This window comes from Crotalus tigris, unplaced genomic scaffold (genome assembly GCF_016545835.1).
Source record: "Crotalus tigris isolate CLP2741 ecotype Arizona unplaced genomic scaffold, ASM1654583v1 scf7180000018553.2237530, whole genome shotgun sequence".
NCBI lineage: Eukaryota > Metazoa > Chordata > Lepidosauria > Squamata > Viperidae > Crotalus > Crotalus tigris.
In genome coordinates, this window is record NW_024097074.1 from 1200377 (window position 1) to 1216625 (window position 16249).

Sequence of the window (16249 nt, forward strand, 5' to 3'; positions counted from 1 at the left end):
GGCCGCATCAGCATTGCGGTTGCCCTCGGGGGGCCGGGTGGGTGCGGCCTACCGGGTGGGCGTGGATGGAGTGGGTGTGGCCAACTGGGTGGGCATGGCCAGCTCTACATCATTCGCGTCAAGGGTGCCTGTGGGGGCCTGGGCAGGAGTGGGACAGATCTGAGGGTCTCTGGCAGAAAGGGGTAGGACTAGGGCAGAGCGCATCAAACCGGACATGTGAAGTAGGTCAGGGCCATTTGCTGGCCACTTCCAGGCATGGCCCATTGGGTGGGCGTGGCCCATTGGGTGGGCGTGGCCCATTGGGTGGGTGTGGCCCATTGGGTGGGCATGGCTGCGGTGGTAACGGCAGACTGGTGGGACTTAAAAGTTCAATCAATCAATTCCAATTTTGCGAGATCTGTTTTTTTCCCGCGAGAAGTTGATTGATTGAACCTTTTTTTTTTTTTTGCACGCGGCGGCGGAGGCCTAAAGCAAAAAAGTTTTATAAAACCCAGCTGAAGGCCTAGGACTGGGGCGACGGCGCGCGTGCCCACAGAGGGGGCTCTGCGTGCCACCTGTGGCACGCGTGCCATAGGTTCGTCACCTCCCCTCTAGAAGGTCCCTGCTGGTTCCCAGTTACAAAGTTAATTGACACCATTTTTTTCCCGCTCTGCAATCATAAATTCTGGTGAAAATTGCAAGAAGGGTATCTTTAACTGCATTAATAATTGAGCGCAATATTGCATTTAACTGCTTTTCGCACTAAAATGTCAAAGCTCCACAGTGTGTAATTCCTTTTTTTTCCTTCATCAATATTTGATGTCGGATTAAAGGCTAAGATTACAAGCGGTTTCGGTATAATGTATTCTCCGGAATGTGGGATATTTTATTAGCTAAAAGGAGAGGCACCCGTCAAAATCCGGGCAACGTGAATTCAACGTTTTCTGCAGGGGTCTTCAAACTTGGCCCTTTTTTATGACTTGTGGACTTCAATTCCCAGAATTCCTCAGCCAGGCACGTGTGCCTGGCTGAGGAATTCTGGGAGTTGAAATCCACAAGTCAGAAAAGGGGCAAGTTTGAAGACCCCTGGTTTACTGCACTGTCCCAAAGGTGCTTTTTTTTCTCCTGGTTTTCCTTTGAAGACGTTTCGCTTCTCATCCCAAAAGCTCCTTCGGCTCTGACTGGATTCGCTGATATTCCATGTTCTATTTTTTTAAAGAGCCGTTCTAGTCGCTAAAAGAACGCTCATAAATCAAGGACTACCTGTATGTCCCATTGATGGGGAATCTATCAAATCACAAAGCATTGTTTTGTCTAATACAGAGGTCCCCAACCTTTTGGCCATCAGGGACCGGTTCCATGTAGAAAGGTTTTCCCATGGACTGGAGGGGGCCTGGTTTCACGTGCTGCCTGCATCCCACGGATGGGGCTTTGCTTGTTTGAGCGGACCGGTTGCTGCCATGCCGTGGCCCGGTACCGGTCCACGGACCGAGGGTTGGGGACCCCTGGTCTAATATACCAAAAGTGTATTACGGTACCTCTTGCGGCTTGAGAAGGCTGAGTCAGAACTTTAAAATCCAAAGCGTTGCTGACATTCTCTTCCAGGGCTGCGCAATAGCCCTCGACAACATTAGCAATTGTAGGCTTTAAGGTTCCAAGATTGTAGAAAACTTGAAGGGCGGTTCCTTCCTGAGTAGGATTCTGGAAGAGACAAAGAAATCAAGGCTTAAGAAGAAGAAGTGACGAATCAGCTTTTAGCAAGAGATTTACCTTCAACGGTCTACTAGCACTTCTTCCACGCTCCTATAAAATATTGCTTCCTACTCAGATGGTTTTGTTTTACATCGTGTATTAAGTGAATCCCTGCAGTTGATAAGTTAGCAACCCGGTTGTTAAGTGAATCTAGCTTCCCCTGTTGACTTTGCTTGTCAAAAGGTCGCAAAAGTGGATCACGTGACCACCCGGGACACTGCAACCTTCATAACTATGAGTCAGTTGCCAAGTGTCCGGATTTCGATCGCATAACCACAAAGTGTGCAAAACAGTCCTAAGTCACTTTTTTTCCTATGTCATTGTGACTTCAGATAGTCACTAAACAAATGGTTGAAAGTCGAGGACTCTCCGTCACCAAATCTTCCAAACTCTGCATATAGTCTGTTAAACGGTCAAAATATAAAAAGCAGGCCAATTGTCCCCACGGTTCAAATCTTGCTTGTGGGGAAAAAAAAACACAAATTAGTTTCTCGTTTGCATTCATCGTCGGAAAAAAATATGCCATAACAATCAATGTAGAAACCGAAAGGTAATCCTAGGTTTGTGGCATAAATTTTCAGAGAGTGCACTTCTGCTCTGATTATGCAATTATTCAGAATTTAATGAACAAGCTGGAGGGAAAGCAAGGCAGAGGGCTGGTAGAAATTAAAGTGATTATGTGTAGGAGAAAGAAAAATCAGATTATCATCCCAAGGGAAGCCAAAATTATGCCACGTTTCCTCCAGGTTCACCAGGCACAATTTGGATTGTGCTGTAGAAGATATTGTTGATTAATGTTGTGCATGTATTCGTAGCTCAGCTAATTTCATTATCTTAGAACCTGCTAAGAATCAAGCTGTCGACAACGTGGGCAACAACCTGCACAAACAGAACAGCGAGGACTGGGGGGGGGGGAAATTATTCAAGGTAACATGTATCTTATCAAAACAGGTAACAGCTTTTAAAATCATTGGCTTTATCGACAATGTGAGAAATACACAGTATGGCTGCATATTGGCAACAGACACAAAAATACAAAGGATGGCTAGTTCAATAACTGGCACAAATGATATAAGTTAAGAACAGATCAAGTTAAAATAAATAAAGGCCTAAATAAAGAAAAAAATTAATTCAGATTCTGGGGGATGAGTATAGGTCAGGGCTGGGCAACCTTGGCTCTTTTACGGACTCGTGGACTTCAACTCCCAGAATTCCTGAGCCAGCCACGCTGAGGGGAAAGGGAGAGGTTTCCAAGCTGAGCCAGGCTGGCTCAGGAATTCTGGGAGTTGAAGTCCACGAGTCATAAAGCGGCCTAGGCCTAGGCCAGAGATAGGCAACCTTGGCTCTTTTATGACTCGTGGACTTCAACTCCCAGAATCCCTGAGCCAGCCGTGCTGAGGGGAAAGGGAGAGGTTTCCAAGCTGAGCCAGGCTGGCTCAGGAATTCTGGGAGTTGAAGTCCACGAGTCATAAAAGAGCCAAGGTTGCCTACCCCTGGTATAAGTAGTCCTTGACTTACAAAGTTAATTTAATGACCGTTCAAAGTTACAACGGCGCTGAAAACAGTGACTTATGACTGTTTTTCAGGCTTGGATTGCCGCATCCCCCAAGGTCACGTGATCAAAATTTGGACTCTTGGTAATTGGTTCATGTTTACAACGGTCGCAGTAATAATAATAATAATAATAATAATAATAATAATAATAATAATAATAGTAATAATAATAATAATAATAATAATAATAATAATAATAATAAAAGTTGGAAGGGATCTTGGAGGTCATCTAGTCCAACCCCCTGCTCCGGCAGGAGAGCCTATACCATTTCAGTGTCCCAGGGTGATGTGATCCCCTTTTGCGACCTTCTGACGAGCAAAGTCAATGGGGAAAGCCAGATTCATTTAACAACCGTGTTACCAACTTAACAACTGCAGTGATTCACTTAGCAACTGTGGAAAGAAATGTCATAAAATGGGGCAAAATGCCCTAAACAAATGTCTCGCTTAATGTCCTGCGACGATATCTGTAATACCATCCAACATCCAGATCTGCCTATCACAGGTCCTTGGGAAGGACTCCATAGACAGACAAAAATGCCAAATCCAGTCTGAACATCTGGCTGACTGTGCGATGATCCATAATAATAATAATAATAATAATAATAATAATAATAACAACAACAACAACAACAACAACAACAACAACAACAACAACAACAAGAAGAATAATAGTTGGAAGGGACCTTGGGGGCCGTCAAAGGAGATAAGAGAGGCAGGACATACTTGTTGTGTTCATAAGGTTTTTGAATGGAAAGTTTATGATCTAAATGACTTCGTCACGATAAATCAACGTGACTCAAATATGGACGGACCTATTCACGCCTCTTCTGGGACACCAGCACAGCTACTAATTATATTTCTCCTCAAGATTGGGGTGAGGAGTGTTAATCAACATTTCATTCCATTGATTATGCAGCTGCATACTTAATTTTTTTATTTGGTGCCATGCTAGGATGATTACACCAACTTGTCTTCATGAATAAACCAAAGAAAAGAAGTTTATCTCTCTGTCTATAAATAGATATTACTGGGGTTCGAAAAGAATTTGGGCCCGTCATTTTTATTTCTAACATTGACACGTCATACTAAAGTAAAATATCCAGCTAGTTACTCTACAAGCCATTTTTTTTTTAAAGGAAAGCTCTTCTCATTTATATCATTGGGGCAATATGGATTAATACTGCTGATTTACTGTAAGATTGGGGGGGACAATAACAGACATTTAAATATTATGCAACAAATTCTTCAAAGAAACTGCAGCACTGAATAAAAGGAGACAGACTGAGGTTCGGTTGGTAGCAATAATTTGTTCTCTAGATTTGTTAACAGTATAAGATTATCAGAATATACAGCCAGTTTGGTTTAGAGCAGTGTTTCTCAACCTTGACAATTTTAAGGCATGTGGACTTCAACTCCCAGAATTCCACAGCCAGCAATGCTGGCTGTGGAATTCTGGGAGTTGAAGTCCACATGCCTTAAAATTGTCAAGGTTGAGAAACACTGGTTTAGAGATTAAGGCATCAGGACAAAAAACTGGGAGACCGTGAGTTCTAGTCCTGCCCTACTTATAAAAAAACAGTTGGGCCAATCACCAGGAGATTGTGAGTTCTAGTCCCACCTAAGTCATAAAAGCCAGCTGGGTGATTTTGGGCCATTCCCTCTCTCTCTCTCTCACTCACTCAGCCCCACCCACTTCACAGGTTGTTATGGGAAAAATAGAAGGGAGAAGGTGTGTTGGAGATGTTTGTTGCCTTGAGTTGTTTGTAAAAATAGTAAAGGTGGGATGCAAATAGATTAAAAAAAATATAAAGATTTAACTCCTGTTTAAACTATGATAAACTGGAAACAGTGGAATGTGATATTTGTGGACCTGCCCGGGAAAGTCTGGATCAAAAATTGTGGATGCCCGATTATCCACTCACTAAATCCTCCATTCTAATTTTATACTCATGACTCACTGACTCCTACTAGCTTCACACACCTCAACCATGCCTCTTTGCTTTTTTTTTATCAAAAGCAACATAAATGCTTGATTGGAGCTGGATGGAGAACCTCACTACTTAAAAGTAATGTGTTGCCAACAAGATAAATGCTCATCGTGTATTTAGATTACACAGTTTATATAACGTCGCAAGGAGGAGGAAGTAGCTGGTTGGCTGTGGAAATTAAGCAGGGTTTTCAGGTTAAACCAGAGCTGTCCACGTTTGGCCACTTTTGGACTTGTGGATTTCAACTCCCAGAATTCCCTAGCCAGCATGTGGAATTGTGGACTTCAACTCCCAGAATTCCCCAGCCAGCATGTGGTCTTCAACTCCTAGAATTCTCTAGCCAGCATGTGGACTTGTGGACTTCAACTCCCAGAATTCCCCAGCCAGCATGTGGACTTCAACTCCCAGAATTCTCTAGCCAGCATGTGGACTTGTGGACTTCAACTCCTAGAATTCCCCAGCCAGCATGTGGACTTGTGGACTTCAACTAGAAATTTCCTGCCAGTTCGAACAACAAATCAGTGGAACGACTTGCCTCCAGAAAGTTGTGGGTGCTCCAACACTGGAGGTTTTCAAGAAGACATTGGACAGCCAGTTGTCTGAAATGGTAGACGGTCTCCTGCTTGAGCAGGGGGCTGGACTAGAAGACCTCCAAGGTCCCTTCCAATTCTGTGATTCTATTAAACCAGGGGTCTTCAAACTTGGCCCTTTTATGACTCGTGGACTTCAACTCCCAGAATTCCTGAGCCAGGCACGCTGAGGGGAAAAGGAGAGGTTTCCAAGCTGAGCCAGGCTGGCTGAGGAATTCTGGGAGTTGAAATCCACAAGTCATGAAGGGGCCTAGGCCAGGGGTAGGCAACCTTGGTTCTTTTATGACTCGTGGACTTCAACTCCCAGAATTCCTCAGCCAGCCAGGCTGAGGGGAAAGGGAGAGGTTTCCAAGCTGAGCCAGGCTGGCTGAGGAATTCTGGGAGTTGAAGTCCACGAGTCATAAAAGGGCCAGGTTTGAAGACCCCTGTATTAAACAGTTGGGTAGTATAACCTATTTACTTCAGAGTATTTAATTCAAGGTGCAAGAGACCAAATCTTTGCGGACGTGAATTCTACCATTAATCTGAAAGGTCCAAGGGAAGGACATGCTTCAATCAGACGGCCGAATGTTCGTGCTTTATTTAAATGTGCTCCAATGACCTTTAAAAAGGGATTTAATCATGAACTAGAGTTGGTCTTTTATAATTGGAGTCTGGTAAAGAAAGACAACCTCTTTCTGCAACCCGAAAGATGACCCAAAGTTCTTTAGATGATTTCTAATAAAGAATTAAGGATCGACTGAGTCTTAGGGACAAAGGAACGGTTGCCATGGCGGGTGAAAATCCTGAATTATTTAAGTCCAATTTGCAACGTGCTACATTTAATATGCATTAAAACAGACTCCCCTCTCGTTTACAGATGGTCCTCGACTTAGAACAGCAACTGAGCCCAACATTACTGTTGCTAAGCAAGACAGTTAGTTTTGCCCCCTTTTACGACCTTTCTTGCCACAGTTGTTAAGTGAATCACTGCGGTTGTTAAGTTAGTAACACAGCTGTGAAGTGAATCAAGGCTTCCCCATTGACTTTTCCTGTCAGGAGGTCACAAAAGGGGATCACCTGATTCCGGGACACGACCACCATCATAAATATGTGTCAGTTGCCAAGTGTCTGAATTTTGGTCACGTGACCGTGGGGATGCTGCCATGGTCATAAGGGTGAAAAAAGGTTATAAATCATTTTTTTTTCAGTTATGTTGTAACTTTGAACGAATGATTGTAAATTGAGGATTACCTGTATTTCTGCTGAAGGCTGATTTGAGTTATCCATTAAGGTACCTAGACATACCATATCTTTTTATTCTGAGGTTCCTTCTCTCTCTCTCTCTCTCTCTTTCAATCTTTCTCTCTCTCTCAATCTTTTTCTCTCTCTCAATCTTTTTCTCTCTCTCAATCTCTCTCTCTCAATTTCTCTCTCTCTTTCAATCTCTCTGAATCTCTTTTTTTCCTCTCAATCCCTCTGTCTCTCTGAAGCTCTCTCTCTCTCTAAATCTTTTTTTCTCTTCAATCTCTCTCTCAATCTCTTTTTCTCTCTCAATCTCTGTCTCTCAATCTATTTTTCTCTCTCATTCTCTCTCTCTTTTAATCTCTCTCTCAATCTCTTTCAATCTCTCTCAATCTCTCTCTCAATCTCTTTCTCTCTCTCTCAGTCTCTCTCTGAATCTTTTTCTCTCTCTCAATCTCTTTTTCTCTCTCTCTCAATTTCTCTTTTTCTCTCTCAATCTCTGTCTCTCAATCTATTTTTCTCTCAATCTTTCTCTCTCTCTCTTTTAATCTCTCTCTCAATCTCTCTCTCTCTCTCTCTCTCTTTCAATCTTCTCTCTCTCTCAACGCAGACACTGTTAATCTGGAAAGCAGGATTATTTTTTTAAACTCTTTTTCACTTGAAAGTTGGTTGTCGTGATAGGTAACTATGGTACTTACTTGCAACACTTGCTGGCTTTGCCTCTCCATTTCTATTTTAGAAAATGTTTGTAGCAACAACGAGAAGCCTAATTAAATTGTGTGGCACACGGCTAACAGCAGCGCAATAAGAACAACAGAGATGTGGAGGAAAACAATTTCAAAAGGGCCTTTTCCTAGCTCTCTTCTATTGTAATTTCTAAAAACCCCAATGAGGTAATATCCAAGCCCTAACTTAAATACCTAGTCATTTTTGTCTTAGTCAATGAGATCACGGCACGTATTTCATATAGCTGAGGAATAGGTTGAAGATAAAAAGCCAGTTGGATTGATTAGAAAGTGGGAGACTGTGAATTCTAGTTCTGCCATAGCCATGAAAGCCAGCTGGGTGACTTTGGGCCAATCAACAGGGTTGTTGTTGTTGTTGGAAAAATAGGAGATGTGTTGGATATGTTCGCTGCCTTGGGTTGTTTGTAAAAAACAATAAAGGTGGGATATAAACAAAATAAAATGTATCTCGTTAAATAAAGACTCAGAATTGTATGGTATGGAGGTCACCCTGAATGTTCAAGACCTACATTATTTAGACATGGAGCACAATGTTTAGTTTAGTCATCAGTAGCACTGATGACGTTACCTAGTTGGGTAGTGAAACGCCTGCAAGAAAACAACCAACCTCAGAGAGCACCAAGGACGTCTCATTAAATAAACCAAATTAAAGCATGGGCGTTTCAGAATAATCTCCTTAACATTTCTGAAAAAATACCTATTTTTCAATGGATTATAATATTTTTCTTTTTTTCTACCTCTCTTGTTTTACAACATATTAAGATTCGACGTCAGGCACTAAAATACAAACTAACCTAAAAGGGAAAGGGAATGACAAAACACATTAAAAGTGACAAAAATACATATCGGCACAGTTGCTTTGGATGCTGCCAATTAAGAAAAATAGATGCTATGGATTATCATAATATTTTTCTTAATTGGCAGCATCAAAGAAAGTGTTTCTGTTGAAAACAAATGCAAACAAAGGACAGTATTAAAGCCCAACTGTTTATCAGAAAAGGTATCAATCTTTTAAAATAAATACAGGTAGTCCTCGACATATAACAGTCCATGCAGTGATGGTTTGAAGTTACAATGGCACTGAAAAATGGCTTTACATGCCACTTAATCTTTACTTTCAGGGCTGCTGATCTAAAGCAGTGGTTGTTAACTTTTTGAACGAATCGCCCCCTTGAGCCAATGAGGAAGTTGTCATTGCCCCCCACCTCCAACATGACCTCTCACAGGAAATAATTCTTCAATTTATGCAAATACTTTTTTTGTTTTCTTTAAAATTGTCATCAGGACATATCGATGCAAACAATTTATTTCCAGTCTTTTTCCCATATCTCAACTGTGTGAAAAATTTTGGTGCTACCCATCACTTTATTCCCAAGCTTCGTGATAAATGTATTTCATTATTATCTTATTTATTCAAGACACTTAAATGTAATGACCACTGAAAACAAAATTCAATTGCAAGAAAGTGAAACGCCCGAAAAGAAAAACAGTAACATTTAATGACTGAATTACAAGTGAAATTTAAGACAGAAAAAAAATATATAAAAAGGAGCATAAGAACAAACCGCAATGCAGGAACTAAGAATTTCAAGACGAAAACTCTGAAACTAAATTAAGATTTGAGGAAAGTATATATAGTCACGCACACTGTAAAAAGGATTAAAAAGACACAAAGAAAATATAATATCGAACTGGAGCGCACGCTAAAAAAGTACAATACAAAGAGACACACAAAATGTTTGGCAGAGCACAACAAAAATTCGAAAACGAAGCCGATGCATATTCACATATGTACGGCGTTCTGTACTAAAGCTAGCTGGAGGAACATTTGAAAACACAATTCAATCCACTAATAGCGAGCAATCTGATGTTTTTGTACGATAGATATACAGCGATTCACTGTACGAAAATGTCTCAAAAGTGTCCCCCACACTTCTCGCTCCATCGCCCCCATATTGCCCTCTTTTCGTTCCTTCGCCCCCGCGTCGCCTCTTTTCGTTCCATCACCCCCCTGAAAAATGAAATTGCTGTCAACGCTGCAAATATTGTATATTCTAGCTTTTGACAATATGCAGAATTGTCTGATAAATATGGGGTTAATAAAGAGCAGAAGGGGCGTTGGGGGTAAAGCCGGGAAAGAAAGAGGAAGAAAACATTTGACCTTCACACTAATTGGATAGTGTGAGATATGACTGGCTAATTTAGGGAGGGAACATGCTGATAATTTAACTGCTCAGAGGAAGAGAACTTAGATCCTAGCATCCCTCCGTTGTGCCTGTGCCGACATTTTGTAACAATAAAAGACTTTTAGGAAAATAAATGCCTGGAAGTTCTTTGGAATGTTTCATTAGCCGGAACCACAACAATCGCCCCCTGGGGGGTTGATATCGCCCCGGTTAAGAACCACTGATCTAAAGGATCCATTTGTATGTCTATGGAGATTTTCAGCCTACCCAGGTTGTCCCAAAGATGCTTTTTCCAGGAGGAAATTGGACTTTTTTGTTTTATCTTTGAAGACGTTTCGCTTCTCATCTCAGAAGCTTCTTCAGCTCTGACCGGATGGTGGGGAACGGAAGGATTTGCTATGCTCTTTGGGATGCACACCCTCCGAGTGGTGCAGGAGTACGAATGGATTTCCCAAAAACATTGCAGGCTACGGGAACCATTTGCGCTTCAGTTTGAGTTGCAGACCCCGCAGACTCATCCCCAACAGCCTGCGCCTCCAACAGGGAAGGGACCCAGGGCAGAAAAATACCCCGCAGCCAAGAAGACACCACTCAGGTGGTGGCCTCAACGGCTGTCTAAAAGAAGGCAAATGACCAGCCGTCCGCAAGGAGTATAAATCCTTCCGTTCCCCACCATCCAGTCAGAGCCGAAGAAGCTTCTGGGAGGAGAAGCGAAACGTCTTCAAAGGAAAAACAAGAAAGTCCAGTTGCCTCCTGGGAAAAGCAGCTTTGGGTTTTCCTCGAAGACGTTTCGCTCCTTCTCCAAGAAGCTTCTTCAGTTCTGACTGAATGGTGGAGGATGGAAGGATTTCTATTCCTTACAGTCATCTGGTCGTTAATGCTCTTTCTGAGAGTCGTGGAGTCCACTTGGGAGCGTTTCTCTGCCCTCAGGGCCACTTGAATAACGCAAATGAGTGCGCAACCTTCTGGGAATTGCTGAAAGGACATGTGCTGTAACCAGGAGATAATAACAATAATAATAATAATAATAATAATAATAATAATAATAATAATAATAATAATAGTTGTAGTAGTAGTAAAGTTGGAAGGGACCTTGGAGGTCATCTAGTCCCACCCCCTGCTCAGGCAGGAAACCCTATACCATTTCAGACAAATGTCTGTCCAGTCTCTTCTTAAAAACTTCCAGTGTTGGAGCATTCACCACTTCTGGAGGCAAGTTGTTCCACTGGTCAATTGTTCTCACTGTCAGGAAGTTTCCCCTTAGTTCTAGGTTGCTTCTCTCCTTGGTTAGTTTCCATCCGTTGCTTCTTGTTCTGCCTTTAGGGGCTTTGGAGAATAGCTTGACTCCCTCTTCTTTGGGGCAGCCCCTGAGATATTGGAACACTGCTATCATGTCCCCCCTCGTCCTTCTCTTCATTAAACTGGACATATCCAATTCCAGCAACCGTTCCTTGTATGTTTTAGCCTCCAATCCCCTGATCCTCTTTGTTGCTCTTCTCTGTACTCTTTCTAGAGTCTCAACATCTTTTTTACATCGCGGTGACCAAAACTGGATGCACAGTTTGGTCACAGTTTTGGTGGCGTCGTGTCCCTCCCCCTCTGTGGAGAGGGGGCTGTTCAGTATAGATGACCTCTTTGAGCCCTCTTTCAAACCAACGGCCCTCTATCTGTCCAGAACTGTCACACTTGGCTGTCTTCAAAAGAGCGGCCTTTGTCTTTCAAACGCAGACGGCCCGGCCGTCTTCCGCGGCTTGTCTCAGCCCTCGTCACCTCCAAGCAAACTGTGATCTGCAGGGTCCCATTTTGTTCACACAAATCACCTTTCCACAAAATGGCGTCTCCATTTGAGATGCCTGCTGGATCCGATCTATATTTACTATGGTAACCAAACCGGGGGAGTCTGACAACATGCTACCAAAGGTCTTTTTGAATTTCTCAGGGAGTCTCTCTCTCTCTCTCTGCAGGAGGCACCAGGGTTTTGTTAAAAAAAAAATTCTTCCCTGTGAAATACAGAGCTTGTACTCTGATTAAATCCACTGGGGGGGGGGAATATCAACCCTTTCATTTTCATTAGAACGCCTACCGCACCTTTGCAAACGATCTCTAAGCTGGAAGTTGAAAAAGGTGCCAGATACCTACTCATTATTTGCTAATGTCCAAGACCTTATAAAGGTAGTCCTCAACTCACAACAGTCCGTTGAGTGAACGTTCAAAGTTACAACAGCACCGAAAAGGGTGATTTATGAACACTGTATTTTTATATTCTCCAAAGCGCCTGAAGGCAGGACAAGAAGCAATGGATGGAAACTAATCAAGGAGAAGCAACCTAGAACTAAGGAGAAACTTCCTGACAGTTAGAACAATTAACCAATGGAACAACGTGCCTCCAGAAGTGGTAAATGCTCCAACACTGGAAGTTTTTAAGAAGAGACTGGCCAGCCATTTGTCTGAAATGGTATAGGGTTTCCTGCCTGAGCAGGGGGTTGGAGTAGATGACCTCCAGGTCCCTTCCAACATCATCATCATCATTATTATTGATCATCGCATAGTCAGCCAGATGTTCAGACTGGATCTGGCATTTTTGTCTACCTATCGAGTCCTTCCCAAGGACCTGGGATAAGCAGATCTGGATGTTTGATGGTATTACAGGTATCGTCGCAGGATGGAAGCGGTTCCTAGTAAGGCTGCCTTTTGCAATTGACTAATGGCGAATTTGTCAATGCCAATGGTGTTCAAGTGGTGCTCCAGTTGTTTTGGGATTGCACCCAAGGAGCCTATCACTATTGGTACTACCCTTGCTTGCTTTTGCCACAGTCTTTCTATTTCTATTTGTAGGTCTTTGTGTTTTGTTATCTTCTCCAGTTCTTTCTCGTCTGTTCTGCTGTCCCCAGGCACTGCCACGTCCACTATACAGACTTTTTTGTCTTTCTTATCGACAATTGTTAAGTCCGGGGTGCTTATCTGTTTGAATTCTGAAGTCCCAGAGCAGTTTAACTTTATCATTTTCTATGACTTTCTCTATTTTATGATCCTATCATCATCATCCTCATCATCATCATTAAGCCTCTTACTGTTGCCGAGGAATGGCCTTTTTAATATTCTTTTAAAACCATTTTACGATCCCTCTCACAAGAGAAACTTATACTGAGGCTTTCACAGCTATCAGATAATTTTGTGCATTACAGATTTCTAAAGAGGATCACTATAACTGTTCTGACATGCTCTTGATTGGGTCAGTGAGAGAGGCCAGGTCATCGAGAGTCATTTAATTATGCAGTGATGGAAGCAATCTAAAACTACTGGCAGATATTTCTCATCTCTGATTTTTTTCCCCCCCTTTCTGTGATATTTGCCTCTTTCCAACACAGACTGGGGAAAATGAAATTAAAGAAGAGTGATAAACACTCTCACTTTTCTTCGCGGCTCATTTAGCATCTACCGCAGGCAATTTACTTCTTCTGAAGTTGAACCAATTTCCAAGCAAATAAAGATTTTTTTCAAGATCACAAGAGTCAATATTTGTCCGGGTTGACATTTTCCAATGTACAATTACAGTCATTAAAACTCACGATAGTTTTCTCTCTTTTGATCTAGTCAAAAGAGCCCATGTTCTTCTAGGGAATATAAAAAAAACCTCGTACATAATAAAATTTAAAAAAACAAAACAAAAACTATTCTAATTGATTCTCATTAACAGGGATATATTACAACCAGACAATGTTTCAAGCCAATTTAACATTACTAAGTGAACACGTGGATGTTAACAATGGCTGTTGTGACTCATTTGATGTTCTTGTAACCAAAAATATTTTTTTTGTTAATTGCACACAACAGCTTACTGTAATTTGGGTCTTACTGAGTCAGATAAATATAAAAATCCATTAGCTCCGCACTAGCAGGAACCTTACAGATGTTATATGTTACATTTTTTAATAGTTGAAACAAACTTTTATAAACTTTTGAAGAGCAGATAAAGCTGGGAGTTAAGCGAGTCATCAGCCTAGAGTTGTTATGTTGCCACAAATGGTCTAAGACAGTGATGGCTAACCTTTTAGAGACCTAGTGCCCAAAAACTGGCCTTGCCCCCACTCCGCCCCCTGCCCTCGCTCTGCCCCCCGCCACCGCCCCCCGCAGGTCCACCCACCACCTCCATAGCCCACCACAGACCGCCCAGGCAGCCCAGCAGCGCTATGGCATCCATGCCCTCTGCTCGCGCCCTGGAGCATCAACTGCGTGCAATGTGGGGCACGAGGGCGGAGTCTTGGCCCTGTTGCCCGGCTGCCATTCCTTGGCTGCACTGCTCTGCACGGGCCATGCTCAGGGGCGACTCTCCTCTGGGGGGGGGCTGCTGGTGAGGAGGGGGCTGCGGGGGGAGGCAGGGCTGGGGCGACGATGCGTGTGCCCAAAGAGAGGGCTCTGAGTGCCACCTCTGGCACGCGTGCCATAGGTTCGCCACCACTGGTCTAAGACTAAATCCAACCCCTCTTGAATTCCACTGACTTTCATCTAGTGTCAACTGGAATCTGAGTTGACCAGATTCTTCTTTATAGACTTGAGCAATAAATCATCTTAACTGCAACTTAATTATGGTCCTGATTCCTTGAGCCCATTGGAATATAGCACTGTCTAATGCCCAAGGATATTTACCCATGTAGTAGGGCTTCTCATCTTTCCTATTACCTTCTCCTATTGGTATCTTATGATTTATCATTTTCTTGTTTGTATTTTATGATTTACGATGGTATCGTATGATTTACAATTTATCACTTTGCTGTTTGCATGTATACTAAGAGCTTATATTTGTATGCATACTGTATGTTTCTATGTCTGTATGTACACTGTATGTTTGTATGTACACTGAGAGCTTCTGCACCGGAGACAATTCCTTGTGTGTCCAATCATGATTGGCCAATAAAGAATTCTATTCTATTCTATTCTATTCTATTCTATTCTATTCTATTCTATTCTATTCTATTCCATTCCATATTTTCTATTCTATTCTATTCTATTCTATTCTATTCTATTCTATTCTATTATATTCCATTCCATATTTTCTATTCTATTCTATTCTATTCTATTCTATTCTATTCTATTCTATTCTATTCTATTCTATTCTATTCTATTCTATTCTATTCTATTCTATTCTATTGTATTCCATTCCATATTTTCTATTCTATTCTATTCTATTCTATTCTATTCTATTCTATTCTATTCTATTCTATTCTATTCTATTCCATTCCATTCCATATTTTCTATTCTATTCTATTCTATTCTATTCTATTCTATTCTATTCTATTTATTCTATTCTATTCTATTCTATTCTATTCTATTCTATTCTATTCTATTCTATTCTATTCTATTCTATTCTATTCTATTCTATTCTATTCTATTTCTATTCTATTTTCTATTCTATTCTATTCTATTCTATTCTATTCTATTCTATTCTTTCTATTCTGTTCTTTCTATTTTATTCTATTCTTTCTATTCTATTCTATTCTATTCTATTCTATTCTATTCTATTCTATTCTATTCCATATTTTCTATTCTATTCTATTCTATTCTATTCTATTCTATTCTATTCTATTCTATTCCATTCCATTCTTCACTTCCATTCCATTCCACAATTTCTATTCTATTCCATTCCATTCCATTCCATTCCACTCCATTCTATATTGTATTCTATTCTTTTGTCTATTCTTTCTATTCTGTTCTGTTCTGTTCTATTCTATTCTATTACATTACATTAAATTCTATTACATTCTATTACATTCTACATTCTATATTCTGTTCTATTTTATTCTATTCTATTTTCTATTCTATTCTATTCTATTCTATTTTCTATTCTATTCAAATTCTTGAGCAGTATCGAGTTTCTATATAAATAGTAATTGTTTGAAATTTACTTTTATGAACATTCATTTCTTTATAGTATGCAGATCTGATCCAAACTGCTGTCATCTTCCTTAGAAGGATGAATCCTTTTTCTTCAGAAATGCATAACTAGCTCACCCTATAATGCCAGTTCCATGAGGAATGACAAACATCAAGAGCAATATGTGGTGTGCCGTATTTTTTTTACATTTCGGGAATACAAAACTTGGTAAGCCAGACCATCTGAAATGTATTCCACTTTGGCTTCCAAGATTCAAACATTCTGCCATCTGTTCCTATGGAAACGGAAAAGATATTCTAGGATGTATCACTATCAGCTGATTATACTGCAGAGA

General features: G+C 41.2%; 1 protein-coding gene across 1 annotated transcript in view; it reads right to left on the bottom strand.

Moving 5' to 3' along the window:
- COG5 (component of oligomeric golgi complex 5) overlaps nt 1–16249 on the bottom strand; it is a 127248-nt gene that overhangs the window by 54533 nt on the left and 56466 nt on the right. The window contains exon 8 of the mRNA XM_039354473.1: nt 1518–1680. Coding sequence (XP_039210407.1) covers nt 1518–1680 — 163 coding nt within the window. The remainder of the gene's footprint in view (nt 1–1517; nt 1681–16249) is intronic.